This window comes from Pristis pectinata, chromosome 2, assembly GCF_009764475.1.
Source record: "Pristis pectinata isolate sPriPec2 chromosome 2, sPriPec2.1.pri, whole genome shotgun sequence".
NCBI lineage: Eukaryota > Metazoa > Chordata > Chondrichthyes > Rhinopristiformes > Pristidae > Pristis > Pristis pectinata.
In genome coordinates, this window is record NC_067406.1 from 116,073,218 (window position 1) to 116,094,972 (window position 21,755).

Genomic DNA, 21,755 nt, shown 5'->3' on the forward strand with positions numbered 1-21,755 from the left:
AGTGGGGCAGGGGGGGCTTTGAGTAAATTAAAACTGATCTGTTTTTCCCCTGGCTTCCATCTCTTTATTCTGCTTTCCTGCTACCCAAATAACCTATGGTCTGCCTCTTTTAAACAACTTATGTCACCAACTTCATGCATTGACCCTAGTATACCATCAATTACTAAGCACACTGGTCACTTCCTCTGGACCCATGATCCCATCTGCATACCTTTCATCTACATTTTCTGCAGAAATGTGTCTCATTGTTGTACTGTAATGCTTTAAGAATGCTAGTATCTGACACTATTCAAACCAGATATTAGAACCAAAGTATTTATTTGTAGATTTACAACATGTTCCATAATTCACGTGTGGAAGCTATTCAAACAGACATGGCAGCTGGGCTCAGTCCCCTCTCCACATAGAACTTGAGGTACTTGCGCACATTTAGTGCAGCCATTCCAATAGAAGAGGACTGAAGGGCTCTCCTTAAAAATGTACAGTGTTGTATTAATTTTTCAGTTAGAAGCAAAAACTCATTCCTTTTGCCATACTAGCAAAAGAAAATCAATGTTTTAAGCTTAAGAGAATAAAAGGGAAAAAGCAAGAATGCTCAAGCGCATACAAAGCAGTATTCAAAAAGCCAAGAATTTCTGACAAAGGCAGCATTCTGTTCAAGACAATTAGATTTAATATCCTTATGAACAACAAAATATTCACATGACAGCACTTGAAGAATTTTTACCCTATGTGATGAGTAGCAGGGAAATGGAATCATAAGCAGCAGCTAATCCTCAACTAAAGCTTGTTGATACTTGGTTTAGCTAGCGAAGTTTAAAATTTTGACATAATATTGATCATGTTACAACAGGCCTTTTTTTTTTGAAGTTACTATAACCCATTCGAGAGCCTTTCCCCTTAAATAGTACAGACACCAGTATTTATCCTACTAAAATTAGTGTACTGGGTCAGACTAGCCTTAAGTCACTTGGCATGTTTAATTCACGTCTTAGTTGAACAAAACCAGTCAGGAATATTAAAAAAAATCTAGGTTGATATTGTTTCAAGATACCTAATACTCAATGATAAAAAATTGTATGCACATAGTTCCTGTGAATTAAGAAAAAACTTACCCTATTTGCTAATCTGGGCTTGGTTATTGTAGCTCTAAATATAAAAGTTGTACACAATAGGATTGCACATAAATTCATAATTCATAAAATATACAAGTATAAAACAATGCTTAAAGCCCTCATGTCAAAATTACTACTGGTGTGGATTGCAGTTATCCAGTGCTAAAAAAGGTGTAGTGGCAAGTTGAAAGTCCACATTTGTGCTCAAATTACTGAGCTGCACAAAACGGTCTCCAAGTTTTACAAATGTATGCCATATAAACACTAGGCAACGATGATAGCATCACTGAAAAAACAGCAAGTCCAAAGATAGTGGAGGATCAATGACTGACACAGAGTGATACCTGCAAGAGAAAACTCACGTTAAAAAAGGCAACAAGCGAAATATATTTTTTTTTAAATAAAGGAATCTTAGTGTTGAAGCAGATGAAATGCTGAAGTAGAAACCAAAAGCACATTGGCATCAATATCAGAGAACTGCATGCTCTCCAATAGTGTAAAGGGCAGAGTTCATGCTTTAAGAACTAAATGGCATACAAATACTTATGTTCAAAAAAGACTTATGTTTACAGCAACATTCACAAACAAATTAGCAACAATTCTTTTAAAAAAACAAGAATGACAGCTTTTAATTTCACCACCCCCACTCCACTGCATTTATAAACACTTGAAACTCTTCTAGTGGCCTTAAGAATCAGAGGTTACATGACCAGGAGCAATATTATGAAACAAGGCTGATTAATCCTTCACTATTTTCACTCTGGTGAGAAATATTCAGTTGCAATGATGCCCAACTACCAGCCAGGTCAAAGAATGCCAACCCAAATTACTCCCTGAAACTGTACTTATAGCTTCCAGTTGTAATGAACTGGTTGATACTTTGCAGGGAAAAGTAACAAGCAGCTTACAAATGTCTAAATTCATTTTATTTACCCTGTTCAATTTACTGCCTAAACAGAATCCAACATTGTGTCAGCTTATCCCAGTTGATGTGGTCCAGAAGAGAATCTTTTGTTAGAAAACAAAGTTGCCATGTAATTTGGACAACCTGGAATACGAGAATTCTATTCTTCCGGTTCTCATTAAGTTTCATATTTTATTCAGTGTGGCACTATTTCTCAGCTTGATGACTCCACATATGGTACCACTTTAGTTATCAGGTTGCAATTATCAATCTTTTTAAATTAATCCTACAGGTGTAACAAGAATGAGGTAAATCCAACCTAAAGTCCCAATTATCTCATCTCTTGCTTTGACAACCAAGTAGGCAGTTCACACCATACTCACTTAGAGCTCTTGTACTTCTCTCTCACTGCTTGCTGTGCATGTTCTGGTGCTTTGAGGTAGTTTTGGTAAAGGTCTGTCACACATGGCTTTAAGCTTTCCAAGACATATCCAGTTAACTGAGCTAATGACCTAGGCTGTAAAGAAAATAAGTTTGAAAGTTATTTAAGAAACAATTTATTCTAGAGGAAGAGATACTAACATAGAAGGGCAAATGACATATCCAACGAACAGGCCAGCATTTTAGCATATTTCTTCTGAATCAAGAACTAAAAGGTGCCAGTAAGGTACTAAACAAAAAAACAAAATGCCACCTATCCCTAGAGCCAAAAAAAGCCAGTTATTAAACTAGAACAGAGCACAAAAGAATGTCTAATTGGAAACATGAAATGCAAGAATGGGAAATTTGGTTTAATTAATAGATTGTTTGTCAATTCTCAGCTACTCATTTGTAGTTTGTTTACCCTGTTCAATTTACTGCCCAAACAGAATTCAATATTGTGCCGATTTATCCCATTTGATGTGGTCGTAAAAAACTAAGAACACCTTACTGAAGGAGAACTTTAAAAAAAACTAGAACACCTCTCAGAAAATAGGAGCAGAAGGCCACCAGGCCACCCAAGACTATGATTATTGCCTATCTATGTTGGCCTCAAGGTTTCTGTGCCAGTTCTTGACAACCCTCAATTCCATGATCTGTCAAATACCACTTTTAAAATCTAAAGATCTGATCTCTATTACCCTCATGGGCAGAGAATTCCAAAGATTGATTATCCTCAAATTCCTACACTTCAATTTTAAACAATGTGGCCCCTTATTTTCTAACCATGTTTGTGACTCTTTCACTGGTGAAAACATCTCAGCATCTACCCTGTCAAACTCTTCCTAGGATCTTGTATGTTTGGATAAGGTCACCCCTCATTCTTCTAAACTCTGAAGAATACAGACCCAAACTGTTCAGTCTTGATAGGACATCCCTCCAACACCACTGTCTTTTATTTTTAGACAAGGGGACCAAAACTGTACACAGTATTCCAAGCATGGTCTCACCAACACCCTACACCACTATTAAAAAACCTCCCTGTTCTTAAACTCCAATCAGCTTTGCAATAAAGACAAATGTGCCATTTGCCATAACTACTTGTTTGACCTGCCTGCTAATTGTGATTCATGCACTTGAACACCCAGATCCTGCTGAATTTCACTCATCTACAGGACTCACTCCATTTAGACAATCTGCCTTTTGATTCTTCTTGAACCCCACACATCACCACATTAAGCTCCATTTGCCAGACTTTCACCCAATCCCTCAATCTAGGATTCTGCGACAGGATATAGATGATTTCCTCATCATAACATACCCTTTCACCCATAAGAGACTCAATATTGCAGGTCCTCCCTTGATTAAGAATGCCCAACAGCCCATACATACAAACATTTGGGAGATTTGGTGGGGGGGGGGGGTGGTGGTGGCAGGGAGGTGGAGTGGATGGACTGCAGGCATCTTCTGCCACATGGGAACTCTGTTCACAGTAATACTACTGCATTTTGCACTGAAATCTGAATCAAGTTAAATGCCCTGGTTTAACTACACATTGCTCTTGGCTGGCCTGTGGTTTTTTTTATTATTTAAATATTTTGCTGGGCAGCCACATTTCTGACTTGCAAACTGTTCAAGTTACAAACCCAAACTCTGTCAAGACCTGTGGAGTACCTGATTCAAGGATAAAGCAGCCAGCTTGACTGGTACCCTTTCTATCACCATAAACTGCAGTGTGCACAACCATAAAATACACTGCAGTTGGTCACCAAGGTCACTCAACAACACCTCCCAAACCCATGATCTCTACCAAGGATGTCAGCACCTAGGAAACCCACCACCTGAATGGATCCCTCAAGTCATACACCATCCCCAAATGGATCACTGTTAATGATCAAGAGGACTAGTACCTAGAACTATCAATAGCATTATGGGAATACCTTCAGCAAAGCTTCAAGAAGCTGACTCACAACATACAAGAACAATGAAAATCTTGCTAGCAATACTCCGATCCCGAAAAGAAAAGTTAACCTAAAATTGAACCCAAACAATTTACATTCTAGTAGAAAATTTGAGTGGGTAGAGGCAGAATAGCACTACAGGCAACTGTTGGATCATTTGGGTAACAGAAATTCACCCTTAGAGAATTCACAATTTTTTTTTTTTATTTTTAATTACTCAATTCAGTGGGGCAATAAGATTGGGAGGTGATGTCTCTGCATTAATTGGGTTAACAGTCACAGCCAAGTCCCTGCTTGGCCTGGAGAGGGCATGGCAAAAGAAATGTGAACCAACGTCTGAGTGCAGCACTGCAAGGCATTTTCTCTGATGCACTTCACTGTGGGGTGTCACAGTAGGCATGGCCTGCGCCTTAAAGTAACCCCTCAAGCCTTTACATCACTTCCACTAAGCCGCCATGCTTTAACCCATTAGCAACACCCCCAGAACTCCTATACAACCTTTCTCCCATGATGCCCACTCCTCAAATCCATCCCTTTCCCTGATGTCCCCACTTCCTAAATCCTTTCCTAATCCACAAGCTTTATGCTCAAGAGAAAGTGCCTTGCAGATGAAGAGCACGGCAGCAATATCTGTTGACATGTCCTCAGACTGAAGAGACCACAAGATGCAAGAGCAGAAATAGGGCATTCAGCCCATCGAGTTTGCTCCGCCATTCAATCATGGCTGATTTTTCTCAAACCCATTCTCCTGCCTTCTCCCCATAACCCCCTTACCAATCAAGAACCTATCAATCTCTGCCTTAAATACACCCAATGACTTGGCCTGCACAGCCCTTTGTGGCAACAAATTCCAGATTCATCACTTTCTGACAATTTGTTTCTTTCATACAAACCTTGTCCATTCTAGTAACTTTACGACAGTAAGTTCAACATTAGTGGTGGGGAGAGTTTTTTTTGTTAGAAACAATTGGCAAACAAAAACTCTAAACTCTTCAGTTGTCTGATAAGGAGAGCAATTGTGGATTTATACAGGTAGATGGTGGTTAACTAAACTAACTGAATTTTTTGATAAAGCAACAGAAGGCTGATGGGAATGCAGCAAATGTTCTTGATGTGGATTTAAAGAAAGCATTTGATAAAGTACAATTAACAGGCTGGTTAATAGAACAAACTCATGTAATGAGGTTCAGTGTCAGCTTGTATAAGACAAAGTTAGCTGAAGGAAAGCAAGCAACAAACTGTATTAAACCCCCCCCCCCCCCCCCCACACCAACTGGATAACAGTAGATGGTATTCCCCAAGGGTTAGTACCTAGAACACTGCTTTATTTTTAGATTTTAAGGACTTGGCTAGTGGAATAGTGTAAAATCTCCAGTGATAGTTAACTCTGAAAAGGTGAGGAGGTATAGTATACAGGAAAGAGGATGCCACTTGCTTGGAACAGGATAAAATAGGTTAGCAGATGTATGCAGACAAGTGGTAGATAGAAATTAGCAAGAAGAAACAGGAAAAGCATTTGGCAGAAGGGACGTGGGTAGTGAATTCAGAATTAATTGAACAGTTTTAAAGTAGTACAAGATCAGAGGACCCAGTAATTAGTTTACACAAATCAAAGATGGCAGGGTGCTGAAAGCTTGTTAGCAAAACATATGGGATCCCAAGCTTCATTAGCAGTAAATATTGACTGCAAAAGCAAAAAAGTTAGGCTGAATGTTTATAAAGTTCTGGTTAGGAAACAACTAGAGCAGTCTGACCAGTTCTGCTCACCACACATTTGGAAGGATCCTTGAGGGTGCAGAGTTGAGAAATTTTAGTTGCAAGGTTAGGCTGGAGGAATTAGGGGGTTGCCCCTGCTTGTGGGGGAAGAAAAGAATTGAGCTATGATATAGAAGATGATAGGTTTGCACAAGTTGAAGAAAAGCTTGTCCCATCAGCTGATGGTACAAAGACCAGGAAGACTCAAGTTTTTGGGCAAAAGATGGGATGCGAAACAAGGTTTTGCAGCTATGAGGGGTAAAGACTTGCAACCTTGCCTATGAGAGTGGTGGAAGTGGAGATCAAAAGATTAAGGAAATTGAATCAACATTCAGGAAATAAACAAGCAGGATAATGAGGATAGAGATGGGCAAATGGGACTGACTGGATTGCTCTACAGAAAGCTGACATGAATTTGTGAACTAAACAATAACCTTCTGTGCTATAGTGACTATTAAAGGAAGATTGTCTGACAAAACATGGCAGCACCAGAATAATGATGTGCACATGGTCCAAATGTTGACCTTTAGGCCGATAAAGAAAACTAAGAATGTCAAGGAACATGATATTGGGGAACTGATTAAGAATGTTTCCTTCTTTTAATTAGTTAGAGGTCAAGGACATCTTCTCAGTGATTGGAATTGGATAGCCGAGTCATTCCAGGGCTGCTTTCTTTTATGCTCTGCATTAATGACTTAGACCCAAGGGTGCAGAAAGTTGTATCAAGTTTACAGACAATATTAAAGTTGAAGGGTATAACATTGATAGAGGTTGAGTGGACAATAAACAAGTTGATTCAGTGTCACAAAATGAAGGTATAATTCTTAGTTGATGAACTAGCAATAGCTCCATCTGGATCATTTAAAAATTTTGAAGCATGAAAGGGTTTGCATCTCAAGATATGAAAACACTACATGACTATCCAGTGAAAGCTAATAGAAGAACAGGTTTTACAGCAAGAGATGTAGAGCGTAATGACAACCAATGAAGCTTTAGCAAGACCAAAGCAGGGGTACTTCAGCTACACACTGAGGAATGTGGATTCAACAATGACATCTGTTGTGAGCAAATATGAAGATGTGAAAAGTTGGTACTATTTTCATTATAAATGATATTAGATAGTGATATTTAAGTGTTAAAATTACAAAAGGGATGAAATGGAAACAGATGCAAGATCAAAGGAATTTATAAAAGAAATTTAAAATTAAGGCTGTGATTTCATAACTAAGTCAGATTTTAACAGTGTAGAATTACATAGGGCTGTCAAAAAGACGGAGCTGGATGAGACAAAGGAAAGAGCAAAAGCTTAGACAAACCACAATAGAAGATAACCCCCAGGTTAAACCAAGACTATCATAATGTAAAGTTTTTTTGTAATTGTGTTCTTCCTTGTAAAAATTGTGTATAATTTATGTTTTTTTCATGAATGCTGCTTATCTGATGCCATCTGCCTGTGAGGCTGCTGCAAGCAAGTTTTTCATTGCACCCGTGCAAACATGTACTTGTGCATATGACAATAAACTCTGACTTCAATTTCAATACAAGCCTGTGAAGGCAGCAGAGGGACAAGCTATTTTAGCAAATACAGAGCAGTTGGACTGATATTCTGTACAGAAATAGATTGCTGACACTACCATAGTGAGAGTTTAAGCTCCATTCCAGGAGGCATAAAAGCCAAAACAATATCACACTGAAGGAATGATGTATTGTTGGGTGTTTTTTTTTGACTGATGCTTCCACCATTGAATTATATAGAAGAGCAGAGTCATTATGGACAGTGTAGGTTGCAATTGTGGGGGTGTCCTTGAACATATCCAACCTAGTTGGAACTTAATTGGTTAAGGTAACAGAACATGAATGCAGCAACAAGTCAATTTAAATGTTGCTGTTAAAGTACAAGAGCACCATTACTTGCACAGAAAAAATTAATATCTAGCCAGATACAGAAATGCAAGCTAATCTCAAGCAATGAACAATACTGAAGATGGGCAATGGTTTCTGACTTGTCAATCTGGGAGGCAAGCCAGTGTACATTTCAAATGTTACTGAAAAAAGTAGAAGCAAGATAAAGTAGGATTGTAAGGAAAACAGGAATAAAGCAAAAAAGTAACAGGGAATGAGTATTCCCTGGAATGTGACAGATAGACAATACTGAAAGAGTAGAGTATATTTTGTTGAAAACCATCACTTGAGAAAAAAAAAAATCAGGTTAACTCTCCAAAGAGCAAATTATGAGATTTTCTGCATAATTAACCACAAATGGCAAACTTCTCTGCAAATGTATTCAGAATTTGATATAGTCATATACAACTCACCCAGCCAGCCTGTGATATTGTATAGTTGGCCAAACAAAAGGCCGATGCAGCAAGGACAGAAGGTGGATATTTCAGAAATGATTCAGAATCAATCAAGCTTAGTTCTCCCAGGTACTGCAAAAAGAGAGAGATTCTGGTTAAAAGGAGTAGTGATTGTATAGTATGCTCAGCTGTTCTACAAGGTCACATTCAATCCTTTACATCAACACCCATATTTCTGCCCAATCTCCATACTTGTCAAAGTCCAAATATACATTAGGCTTAGTCTCGAGTCCCAAGTTAGGTAATACTGAAAGTTTGTTGTTAAATAAAGAAATTTCTCTTCAACTCAGTCCTAAATAGCTGATCTCTTATGAGAACGTAGAATACCGAAGTCTATACTTTAAGCAGGGAGAAGTAGCCTTTCAGCAATCCACTTTTTAATATGATCCTTGAGATCAAATAAGAATATACATGTACCATTCCAAGCCCGAGATAGCGTAGTTTGTAGTTTACAAAAATAAAAATCAGCTTCTGGTACAACTTGGATACAAACAACACACACGAGAATGATAATACTCACCATAGATAGACTCTCAACTTTACTGCTGGCGTTCTCACGGCCAACATACTGAATGAGGAATTGGTTTATTGTCGGTGCTGCCAAATCAAATGATAAAACTTTAAGAATGAGATGCTCCATCCGTAGAACTTGCTTCTTTGTGTAGGTATCGTCAGTTATGTAAACAAATTCAGCAACTTCAGGTGGATATATTTCTTCAAATTTTCTGCAGAAAAGAGTCTGTAAGTGTGGTCTTCAAAGCTTATTAATTGCAATATAATACTCAATGTAAAAAAAATAAAGTTCACCCAAATGAGATGCTCAGCTCGAAACATACTCATACATTATGATCACAAGAAGCATTCATTCAGATCATTAACATCATGCTAGACCTCCAGAAGTGCTCAGCTTTTACCCTTTAAGCCTTCAGATTTGTTCTCTAAGTAAATATCTAATCAATATTGAAAGATCTCATGGAATCTAACATTCATTTTCAAGTAGTGCCTTCCAAAACCTTGTCATTATATTTATTTCTCCATCAACTTTTGACAACTTTTACCTATTGAACCACTTGTTAAAGGAGTTTCTTCTTTCTCTACATTTAAAAATAAACTGGATTTTGAAAGCCAATTAGGTCTGTCCTTATGTCAAGCACTCCAAGAACACTCCAGGCCTTGGAGAAGCTGGAAAAATTCTTCCAATCACTGCATAAAACACTTGGTAACATTATGGTCAACATCCTCCACAATCTTTATAACCCTCAAGTTTTTTACCTATAGAACTCAAACCAAGGCCCATGCAAGAGTTTAGCTGGTTGTCTTTGTTTTTATATTCAGTACTCCTACTTATAAAGCCAAGTTGCACCACCTACAAGAAATTATCAGGGTATTTTCCAAGGCCCTTCTGTTCCAGTATTCCTTTAATGATTAAATGCACAAAGTCTCTGCATTAAATCACACCTGCTATTTGTTTACCCATTTCAAAAGAAAATGAAGAAACATGTCTTTTTCCTCTCAAGTCAATGATCTACCTCAAAGTTTTGTACCATCTGCAAACTTCAAAACTCTCCCATCTCCAGGTTATTATGCACAGGGATAATGAATGGCTGCAGAACAGCAGTTGGGCAAGGAAGGATTTGAGGGGAATTGCTGAAGCCTGTAACATGGCATGCCCAACACAAACATCCATTCAGCATCCCACTCTGCAAGCACCATGTACCCAAGTTACCATTGTTCCTTGAATCCCATGCATGTTATTTCTTAAATAAGCTCCAAGGTACTTTATCAAATAGCTTTTGAAAAATCAGAAAAAAAAATTTCATTGTGCTTGTCAGATTCTTGAGTTTGCATTCTCCTCATTAACTCTTTTCACAAGCTCATTCTGACAGGTCTCCTCTTGGTTGTCCTTCAACTCATTCTTCTCAGAACCAATGAATTTGTCTTTGGCAACCATATTTTCTATTATATTACATAGGTTGGCTTGCACTTCAATTTTTATTGAATAAGGGAGTAAGATTTAGAACCTTCTAATCCCATCAAGAGTGCTTTTTTACCACCATTGCTTCTCTAAGCAACTTTGAATGCATCCAATCTGCATCAGCAATAATTACACTAACTCATTTAGCACCTTCTTTCTATCCACTTTTCTGATTCAACTATTCCCTGCTCCTCAGTGAGAGTGAATTCATCATTTGTAGACAGGTGTGAAGTGTCCTTTAAAAAGATCAGATTTTCCTTTGTCTGCTAATCTTCACTCCACTTTGAAGCAAAAACCATTTTACAATTTTGCTGTTAGACACGTTATAATGCCCCCCACATTTTATTTTGAGCCCCCCCCTCCCCCCATCATGCTCCCATCCTTCCTCTTCAAGGAACGATGAAAGAAACTATATCTCATTTTATCTGGCCAATCAGCAAATAATTTCTTAAATCATTTGTTGATTCTCTTTTTTATAACCACTATGTCTTTGCACTGTACTGCTACCTCAGAACAGCAAATTTTATGACACAAGTCAGTGATAATAAACCTGATTCTGATATCCAGTCTGAACTTTCTAGTGTACATATTGCTTCAGAATTAACATTTTTTTTTAATCAATACCATCATTTCCATAACTCTTTTCCCAATTCTTTTGGAATTTTTCTCTACCTCCCAAATACCCTGATAGCCAGGAACATTTATTCCCCATTAATACCCTAGTGCAATTTCATACATCAACTTCTTCCCATACATCAACTTCTTCCCATACATCAACATTATCCTAACACTCCATATTAGCTACATTAACCAGAATGGAGCAACAAGCAATCTGCTGGAGGAACTCAGCAGGTCAAGCAGCATCTGTGGGAGAAAAGGACTTGACGACATTTTGGGTCAAACCCCTGCATCAGGGCCAGAATGGAATTGTACTGCTTGCTTGTTTATTCCCCCACCATACAATTCCCCTTTTTTTGCAATGTTCTTATTGTCATCCATTCCCATTTCTTCTCCCATCTCACACCCTGCCAGATGAGAACTATGACCCCAACACTCCAGCCTCCCTGCATGCAAATCTTCCAGCTTTAAGTGCAAGCAACCTGGCTTGATCAAATAGTTCCATCTTACCTCAGAACTGGTCTCAATATCCAAGAAACAGGCACTTTTCTTCTGAAAAACTTTTCAGCTATGCATTCACCCACCATTATCCATGCTCCATTTCTAAATTAATGAGTGCTTCTTGAGATGATTTCCTTGGTCATTCTTCCCACAGAAGGAAATATCCTCTCCATATCTAACCTATTAAGACCCCACTGATTTACTTTTAATTGATGGTGATTCACACTGCCCTATCTTGACTGTTACACCAGCATAAACAATTGCAACAATCTACACTCACGTAATACACAAGCAATGAATATGCCTGGTACTTACGCACCACTGGATCATCTTACTGCGTCTTTCCAGGTCCTGTTGCCCTCTCCTTTTGTTCAGACAAGAAATTGTAGTTCAGTTTAATTTGGTGGTTTACAAGTTAAGTTCATACTTACGAAGCCAACAGCATGGCAGCTGTTCCTACAAGCTGGAGTTTTCCTCTAAGGACCGACATGGATGACAAAAATCTGTCAATGTAGTTTACAGCTAAATACAGTGTTTCATTCTGCAATTTGTATTCTTCTCCAACCTCTACCAACCAATCAACAAGAATAGCTCTCATACTGTTGGTTATATCAGGTTGTTTCTTCATGTAGCCGATTTTGGGTCTGCATTTCAACTAATTGGCAGGAAAAAAAAAATAGGTTAGATTTTGCACGTCTGATTTCTTCCATAAAGTCCAATGGTCCAGTCTTGTTATTCAAACTCAACTTAAAAATCCCATATAAATCTTGCAGATTCACTAGATTAATAAAGGTAAGCAATAAAACTGGATGACATGACAGTTATAGATCAGCTAAATGTCAACATGCATTCCTTTTACATAACTACATTGGCACAAGTGATAAATGATGGCCTCACTGTAACACCCACATGCCATGAACAAATGCATGTTGATGTGATCTCACCTACTCAGCATGCAGTTTTGCAAGGTGCCTGTTATTTCTCTAGGCTGGTATCAAGAAACATTACCATACACTAATAGTACAGAACAAGTACAAAACTTCACAAAAAAAAATGCAAGGCCATGCAATGCAAACCACTGTAGAAGTTTTTTTTATATAAGTGTTTTAATTATATCAATGCTTGCACTTAAGTAGCCAAGTGATAAAATATATTTTCACAGCTAAGCTCCCTAACACTTACAAATTAGATTGTTACCAAGGTTAATTGGCAGATGTTTAATATTGGCTTGGTGTACCCAAGGTTTAAGGGAATAAACCAGGACTTCAACGGTAAGAAAACAGGTTTATACTCCAGAAATCCCTCCATATTTGAACTGTCAATACAACAGAAATTCATGCAAGGTACTAAGATGCTAACATTAGTCATTTATGATAAAATAGACAATACGCTTATGCAATGAGAATTGATGTAGTACACCTTTGCAAATATCATTCAGAATGCCAAAAATAAAATCAGGGATAGAGATGGATGGAGTGCACTGTGCAAAGTTCTTACCTCCATTTCTCTTAGGTATTTATGTATATCATCTGCATATTCAGATAATTCATTCACATTTACGTGTTTTTCTTCACCACATGAAGATATTGACATATCCAGTACCATTGGAGAGTCTAGTTGCAAAGAAAATTACAGCTAATTTGATTAGGTTGCCAGTTAGGACAGCATTACATCCATTTCTGTTCAGTGAATTAACATCCAGGAACCATGGACCAAATCATCCTGGGTTCTGCCTACTTAGACACTCTGCCCAAGATTCCTGCTTTGAATGTGGAAGACTGAATGAGCTCTTTGCACTCGAGGAATTATGGAACTGTTTCTGCAGGTTAGAGGGTAGCAAATGTAACTAATTAGAGGGAACAGGTTAGCCCAATTTCAGTGGCAGAGAAATATGACAGTTTATAAAGGATGTGATAACTGAGAACTTGGAAAATATCGATTAGACAAAGTAATTTAGGATTTAAAAAAGCAAAATAATGCTCAACAAACCTGAAGGGGTTTTTTTTTAAAAAAGCAGGGAATAATAGATGAGAGAACAGTTTTAGCCTCCTTAATGAAGAAAGGATACATTTGCCATAATAGAGGGAGTGCAACAAATATCTACCAGACAGATTCCTGGAATGATGGTGGGGAAGGAGAGAAGGGGTACTGTCATGAAGGGAGATTGGGTTGACTAAGCTGGTACTCAGGAAGTCTCAGGACTCAATAGACTAGACGCAGTGAGGATGTTTCCGCCCCCCCCCCCCCCCAGTGAGGGGTTCTGGAACCATGGCACTCAGCCTCAGAATTTGGGGCAAGAAAATTAAGACTAAAACTGAAGAAGTTTCTTCAGAGTGGTGAATCTATAGAATTCTCCATCACAAAAGGCTGTGGAGGATACACCACTAAATATATTTAAGGAGATAGATTTCCAAACAAAATAAGAGTATTAACAGAGTCAAGCAGGAACACGAGAGGATCAGCCACAATTGTGTTGAATGATAGAGCAGGCTTGAATGCCAAATGGTTTACTCCTGCTCCTCTTTTCTATGTACATTTCTCACAATAAAGAACAAGCAAGCCAATGTACATGATCCAATAACTTAAGTAGTCATCACATAAAACATCAGGCTGCTTAAACTGAAAAGCTTCCAAAGCAGATAGAGTAGCTTTACAGTGATGTGGAAAATTAAAATTAAAGTGTTCACCAAGGATTAGTACAAATGAAGGAAAAGGAATTGTACCAGAAAGTAGCACAGATCAAAAGTGTAGCAAGAGGCATTTATAAAACTCTCATGGTACTCCTGGCCAAGATAGTCTTGAAATTCAAAAAGTAGCAAGCTTGGAAAGAAGACAGGTTGGCACTAAGTAAAAAAAGAAAAGGTAATCAAAAAGCAAATTGCATTTGATGGAAATCTGCGATATACACAAAAAGCATCCAAGAAGAAAAATGGTTAATTTTTCAAGTCGATAAGCTTTCATTGGAAGGATTCTGATAAAAAGGTCATAGACTGGAAGCATAAACATTGTTTCTCTCTCCATAGAGACTGTCTGACCCAAGTATTCCATGACATCTCTATTTTGTAACCAAATAAATAGATCAAAGGTGGGCTTTAAAAAAAATCCAAGAAACAGCAATTCAACTTGGACAATTACAGATAACTTTACAATTAGCAAAATAATAGATGCAATTAGACATTAAGAATATGCCTAGAGGAAAAGGATGAAGAAATCAGAAAAGTCTAATTTGTTATTTTAAAAATGCAAGTGAATCACTCATCCAGCACCAAAATCAAAAGGGAGGTTCCAAAGCTGGTGCTTTAGGTTCTAAAGAATGTTAACTAACGTGCATTCCTTCAGTTACCCTTGCTCCACAAATATACTGTGAACACAGCACTAAGCAGCGGCAACTCAAAACAGATAGAGGAAATGCATGGTAATATCAAATTAAAAATGCCAGCTGTAAGAAATCAATAAGTGATTAAAAAAGGATCCTATAAAACTTACCAAAGCTAACATCTGTCATACACTTAGTGGAAGACAATGGCTGGTAACTTCCTAATGCAAGTACTGTTGAAGTTAGTGCCAAACTTGCAGAAGTTCCTGCAGTGCTGCTTGTACTTCGATGTGGGGCGCCATCAGGTTCATCCACATGGATAGTGAATGCTGGTTTGGTTGCTGCTTTTCCTGTGGGTATTGGGCCAGAGTTATCTTTGCTGCAGAAAAATCCTGATGTTGAAACCTGCAGGTTAGATGCAAAAAGAACATCAAAATACAGATAAAGAACTTCTGTATTACTAGTATCAGAGGAGCAGCCTTCACTTGCATCCAATTTAATCATTAAGGACATATGGGGTATTGCCAGTTTTTGAACTACATTTTCATATTTGATGCATTATTTTAAAAATATTTTCCAGTCCATAACTTTAGAATGCATTCCAAAAGAGAATGATTATGAGGGATTGTTTATGATTTATAATTTATAGAGCAGTACTACCAACCTGTTAGCCTAACATAGCAAGAAAATTTATAATGAAGAACCCAATTGCACATACCTATGAAAGTGTAACAAGACTGAGCAAAGTCAATACAGATTTATGAAGAGGAGATCATGTTTGTCTAATCTACTGGATCACTTTTGGGATGCATCTGGTAGAATAGATAAAGCAGGAACCAATGGATGTTGTCTGTCAGGGGGTTCTCATTTTCTTTTTGTATCAGAAATTGTCATTTGTGCCATTAAGTCTATGCTGGCCCAGAGCAATCCCATCAGTCACATTTCACACACACCCCTCTTTACGTAGCTCTGACATTCTCTTTATACCCATCAACTCCCCTCCAATTCTCCAGCCACCCATCTACACAAGAGGCCCTTTACAGTGGCCAATTAACCCATAAATGTGGGTGTCTTTGAGATATGAAAGAAACCCAAGAATACAGTGGAAACCCATATCACAGGGAGAACATGCCAATGGCACACAGACAGCACCCAAGGTTAGGATCGAATCTGGGTCACTAATTGCTGGGCTACTGTGATGTCCTAACAAGGCACAGAATTGAGAGTAATTTTATTGGAACGCATTGAGAATTGGTTAACAAACAAAGCAAGGAATGGGAATAAATTCTTTTCTCAGGATGTAGACTTCAAGGGGAAATAAGCTGAATGCCAAGAACACATGGAAAATGTGAAGTCATCCACTAGTGCATGATGGAAACAGAAATGAAAGATTTTTTAAATGACGACTGATTTGGAAATAACGTTCAACGAGCCCTCAGGGTCCTTACACACAAGACATTGAAAGCAGACACAGCAAGCGATCAGAAAGGCAAACATGCTGCTGTTTATTGCAGAAGGATTTGAGTACTGTAATAAAAATGGAGACACAAGAGACTGCAGATACTGGAAATCTGGAGCAACACAAAGGAGTTGGAGGAACTTGGCAGATCAGGCAGCATCTATGGAGGGAAACGAACAGTTGACATTTTGGGTTGAGACCCTTCATCAGGACTGGAAAGGAAGAGGGGAGAGAGAAGGAAAGAGGGATGGAGCAAGATGGGTGGATCCAGGTGAGGAAGCAGAGAGAGTGAGAATGAAGCAAGAAGCTGCCAGGTGATGTGGAAGGAATAAAGGGCTGAAGAAGATGGAATCTGATAGGAGAGGACAATGGAACATAGAATAAGGGAGGAGGTAAACCAGTGGGAGGAATATGTGAATGATGGGCAGATCAAGAGGGCAGGGGAGGGGAAAGAGATGGAGGCCAGTTGGAGAAGAGAAAAGGACAGAGGCGAGTGGTTACCAGAAGTTAGAGAAATAGATGTTCATACCGTCAGGCTGGAAACTATCAAGGTGGAATACGAGGTACTGCTCCTCTGATCTGCATCTAACCTCAACTTGGCAATAGAGGTGGCTGTGGAGAGACATGTCAGCGTGGGAATAGGAAGTGCAATTAAAATGGCTGGCCACTGGGAGATCCTGGCTGGTATGGCAGATGGAGCAATGCTCTAAGCAATCCCCCAATCTACACCAGGTCTCATCAACAGAGAGGAGGCTGCACCAAATGCAATAAGTGACACCAATAGATTCCCATGCAAAGAACTGCCTCAACTGGAAGGACTGTTCAGGGCCTTGAATGGTGGCGAGGGCAGAGATATAGGGACAGTTATAACACTTACTGTTGGTGCAGGGGCAAGTGCCTGGGGGGGGGGGGGGGGGGCAAAAAAAAAAGCATATCAGTGGGGAGGGATTGGACAAGGGAGTCATGAAGGAGAGAGTGATCCCTGTGGAAAGGGGAGGGGGAAAAGATGCGTCATTGGAGATGGTGGAAGTATGTTGGATGAGGTGACTTGTGGGGTGCTAGGTGAGGACTAGGAGAACTCTATCCTTGGCATGTCTGGAGGGAAGGGTGTTGGGGGGGGGGGGGTGGGGGCGGTGGTGGGAGAGGGAGGAAGATGGGGCCAGAGGAAGATGGAAGAGGTCAGACATACAGGAAATAGAAGAGATGCACATGAGGGCTCTATTGATAGTGGGGGGGGGGCTAAAATCCCATTTGCTGATAAAAGGAGGGCATCTCAAAAATGTCCTGGAGTGGAAAGCCTCATCACGAGAGCAGATGTCCTTGCAACTGAGAGGGTGGGAAGAGGTGTAGTCAAGGTAACTGTGGGAGTCAGTGGATAATCCATCTCCTGAGATGGAGGAAAAGATTAAGAAAGGGGACAGAGGTGGAGTAAAGCTGTCTTACTGCAAGAATATAGGGCCTCCCTGGAAATATGTATAGTTTTGGTATCCTCATCTTAAATAGAGGAAGTGCAAAGAGGATTCACTAGACTGGCTCCTGGAATAGCAGGTTTACCATACAAGTAAACTGGGGTTATATTTTCTAGAGTTTAGAAGCATGAGGTGCTCTCGTTGAAACTTACAAAATTCTTGCAAGGCTCAGTGCAATACTGGGCGTTTGTTATTTCCCTTGACTCAGGAGCCCAGAAAATATGGAATTCATTCTCAGAGTCAGACAGAGGAGAAATTTCTTCACACAGAGTGCTGAATCTTTAGAATTCATAACCCAGAGGGCTGTGAAAGTTCAGTAGTCAAGTTCATTCAAAACAGATCAGATCTCTGGATATTAAGAAAATCAATGAATTTTGGGAGGGTGAAGGAAAATGGAGCCAAGGAAGATTATCAGCCAGGATTTTGAAAAGTAGCAGAGCAGGTTCAAAGGATCAAATGGCTTACTCTGGTTTCTAATTCTTGTGCTTAGAATATTAGAAAGCAAGACGACGAATCAGACTTACGCACTTCAAATATTACCAAAACCTCCACGTTCATTGGAGGCTGATACTGCCCACATAAACAAGACACCACCTTTTTTATAGTCAAGTGCAGAATTACTTACCACTTAGTAATTCATGATAAGTTTCTGAAATCCTGAATAATGTAACAAGATAATCTATTCCAATTTGTTGAAGGAAACCTTGTCAATGGGGTCAAACCTTACCATTTGTTGCTTGAAATCTGCAAGTCTGGAAACCTACTTTATTTAATACAACTGCTGCAGAGGTGAACTTTGTGTTAACTCCCAAGCATTTCAGTCACAGAAGACAAAAGCCCCACAATAACCTACAGAAAACGTTCGCTATTAACAGCCAAAATCATTTCTTCTTACACTTCAAACAGCGACCACGAATTCAAATTCACGAGTCGCCCACCACACACAAGGTCACAACGCTTCATTTACATTTTCTGAAAAAGAGTTTATTCTTGTAAAATATTACCCAAGCGACACAACAAAATATTTAAAGTTTCCCTAGAATTGTCTACGTTGACGTTTGATGCCCATTTCTGCGGCAATGACAAACAACTGCGTTCTGATCCACAAATTCACTGCGGTTGGTGCCAAGGGACCACAGCAGCCCTCGCTACAAGCCGGTAATAACTTCCAAGCAGGAATATTAAAAGGGGTAGACACAAGTTTGAATTCACCTCCCCTCCATCCGACTGTGGAGGTCTTCGAATAACCCCAATGGTAAAAATTGAGTGGCGAGAACCAATTTTTTTTAAATACAAGTTAAACGCTAGTTTGGATATATTGTTGCGGCATGTGAAAGCAAGGTGCCACTACTTCCATAATTCGACCACAATAAATCGGGGGTGGGAAGAGACCCACGTAAGAGGGCTCGAATTTTCCTCACGTTAGGAAAGCAACAACGGGCAGCCGCACAATGGGAGTCCGAAAAATTGAATCTCATGTTATACACAACACCATGCAGATTTGTGGAAGGAGAAACTCCGTATCTCTTTCCACAGATGCTGCCCGACCTGCCGAGCGCTTCCAGCGTTTTCTGCTTTTATTTGATTTCTTGCATCACTTTCAAGCATCCAGTTCTGGTTGATACATTTAAAGCGGTGCACAGACCGTGACACTCGGTCGTGCTTTGTGCCTGCAGAGGGCACCTTGTGACAGGAGGCAGCGGCGGCTGCTGCTTCGTACTTACAGACTTGGGGGGAGGCTGCAAAGCCAAGTTGTTCTGCAACACCCCGAGCACCTTCCTGCCGCCCTCAGCCGTGGCTTTGCGGAGATTTCGCTTGCGGCCTTCTTGCTCCGGATCCTCCCAAATCGCGCTCTTTAGCCCCGCGGGTGACACGTTTTCTCGGTTCCCGGCAGCATCGTCGGGACAGCTCCGAAACATCTTGAGTTTCAGTGGATTTCAGTGGACACATAAAAGTGCAGGATCAAGTTGAGCAAACGCGAGGCCCCAGCCTGGACGGTTTGCCCCTTCCGGAAGTCTGAGCAATGCCGGCGGCGGCGGTACCGCTGAGCCCGGCCCAGGCCCAGCCAGGCTCGGTGCGGGGGGAAGAGAGGCGGCGATCACTGAGCGCGGATTCCTCAAACTCTCACTCAGGCCCGGGTCCCGCTCGGTATCTCGTCCCTTCCCCCCGCCTTGCACCCACACTTTTCCTAAGGCCACGCTGCGTGGGCTGCAGCTGCAGCTCCCCCTCCCCCGGGCCGATTGGGGCAGTTGCTCTGCGACCAGCAGCCCCGCTGCCTGAACCCTCTCACTGCCCTACGTCACCAGCGGCAACCGAAACCCTCAGTTCAAGTCTCCCGCGACTATTGAAATCAGCCAATAGCCGCTCCGCCCGCGGACGTTGGTCCCCTTTCGGATTTGAATTTTCTTTTGCTATTGGCGCGGTGGCGACTGTCAATCAAGTGAAGGGCGGGGCTACGGTCAACTCTCTGTCACCCTGGAGGGGAAAGAGCCGACACGGGAAACGATCCGGATCGACAGGTTGCAGCGAAATAGAAACTGACTGACTCACTCACTGACTATAGTTGTAAGGATGTGGGTTGCCCTTTGGCGCCTAACTTCATTCATTGTTCCAACAGTTAAATGCCCGCTGCTGTATTTAAAAAAAACGCCCTGCAGATGCTGGAAATCTGAAATAAAAACTAAAACTACTGGAAAAACTCAGCAGGTCAGGCAGGATGTGCGGAAAGAGACATTTCACATTTCAGGTTGAAGAGCCTTCCTCAGAACTGGGGCTAAAAAATACTGTCAATTCCTGGAAGAAATGGAGACGCAAGAGATTCTGCAGTTGCTGGAATCTGGAGCAACACACACAAAATCAAGACCCTTCATCAGGACCTGCTGGAAACGCTCGGCAGGTCGATCAGGATCAGGACAGGGCCTGATGAAAGGTCTCAACCTGAAACATTGACTGTTTATTTCCCTCCATAGATGCTGCCCGACCTGCTGAGTTCCTCCAGCATTTTGTGTGTGTTGCTCCTGGAGCACATAGAATTGGGCAGAGCATTGACGGATGGGATTTAATTCTGACAAATGCAGGGTGATGCGTTTTGGGAAATCAAATAAGGGTAGGACACACACAGTGAATTATAGCGCCCTAAAGGAGTATTGATGAACAGAGAGACCTTGGAGTACAAGTCCATTGTTCCCTGAAAGTAGCAACAGAGGTCGAAGGGGTGGTGAAGAAGTTAAATGGTATGCTTGTCTTCATCGGATGTGACATAGAATATAACAGTTGGGGATATCATGTTACAACTTTACAGAACATTAGTTAGGCCGCAGTTGGAGTATTGTGTGCTGTTCTGAGTGCCTTACTATAAGAAGGATGTAAGTGTGTTGGAGAGAGTGCAGAGCAGGTTTGAACAGTACGACAGTCGGCATAGACATGGTGGGCTGCAGCATCTGTTTCTGAGCTGGACAACTCCATGACTCACTGACTCTAGGAGTTAAAAATCCTTGAAATACCCAGCAGATTAGACAGGATCTGTGGAGGGAGAAACATTTAACATTTCAAGTTTATGAGCTTTTATCAGAACAGTGAAAATTTGGAGGGAAACTAGTTTTAAGACCAGATAAAAGGGGGAGGGGAGCAGAGAATACAATCGGCGTGATTAAATGGCAAAAAACAGCTATAACTGAAGGTGAAAGAGGATAGTAAGTAGGAAATTATAGTGATTAACTTACTGTCTCAGTAGTCAAAATTATGAATCATTCACTATGGCAGCTGGGAAATTTAAATTCAAAATAGCAGAGTTTTTGAAAAAATACAATTTAAAATACAAAGCTGGACTTAGTAATGGAAACCATCAATCTACCAGATGCTTGTAAAAACTCATACTGTTCATGCATGTCAGAATCAGGTTTATT

The 21,755-nt window shown here is 40.2% G+C and overlaps 1 protein-coding gene across 1 annotated transcript; it reads right to left on the minus strand.

Annotated features, from left to right (window-relative positions):
• Positions 1 to 301: 301 nt before the first annotated feature.
• ccna2 (cyclin A2) lies at positions 302 to 20,154 on the minus strand. Its single transcript, XM_052037448.1, has 8 exons — positions 19,575 to 20,154; positions 15,093 to 15,327; positions 13,104 to 13,219; positions 12,038 to 12,261; positions 9,033 to 9,237; positions 8,471 to 8,584; positions 2,403 to 2,536; positions 302 to 1,459 (listed from the first exon to the last, which is right to left on the minus strand). Exons 1-8 carry the CDS (start codon positions 19,767 to 19,769, stop codon positions 1,399 to 1,401), a joined length of 1,284 nt encoding a protein of 427 aa, XP_051893408.1. The 5' UTR covers positions 19,770 to 20,154; the 3' UTR covers positions 302 to 1,398.
• Between the last annotated feature and the right edge of the window lie 1,601 nt (positions 20,155 to 21,755).

Excerpts from the sequence above, each read along its gene's own strand:
- ccna2 (XM_052037448.1), bottom strand. The coding sequence starts at position 19,769 with ATGTTTCGGAGCTGTCCCGACGATGCTGCCGGGAACCGAGAAAACGTG. Across the intron at positions 15,328-19,574 it reads TGCAGCCTCCCCCCAAGTCT|GTTTCAACATCAGGATTTTT; the intron begins GTAAGTACGAAG and ends TCTAACCTGCAG. Across the intron at positions 12,262-13,103 it reads AATACCTAAGAGAAATGGAG|TTGAAATGCAGACCCAAAAT; the intron begins GTAAGAACTTTG and ends CCTGCCAATTAG.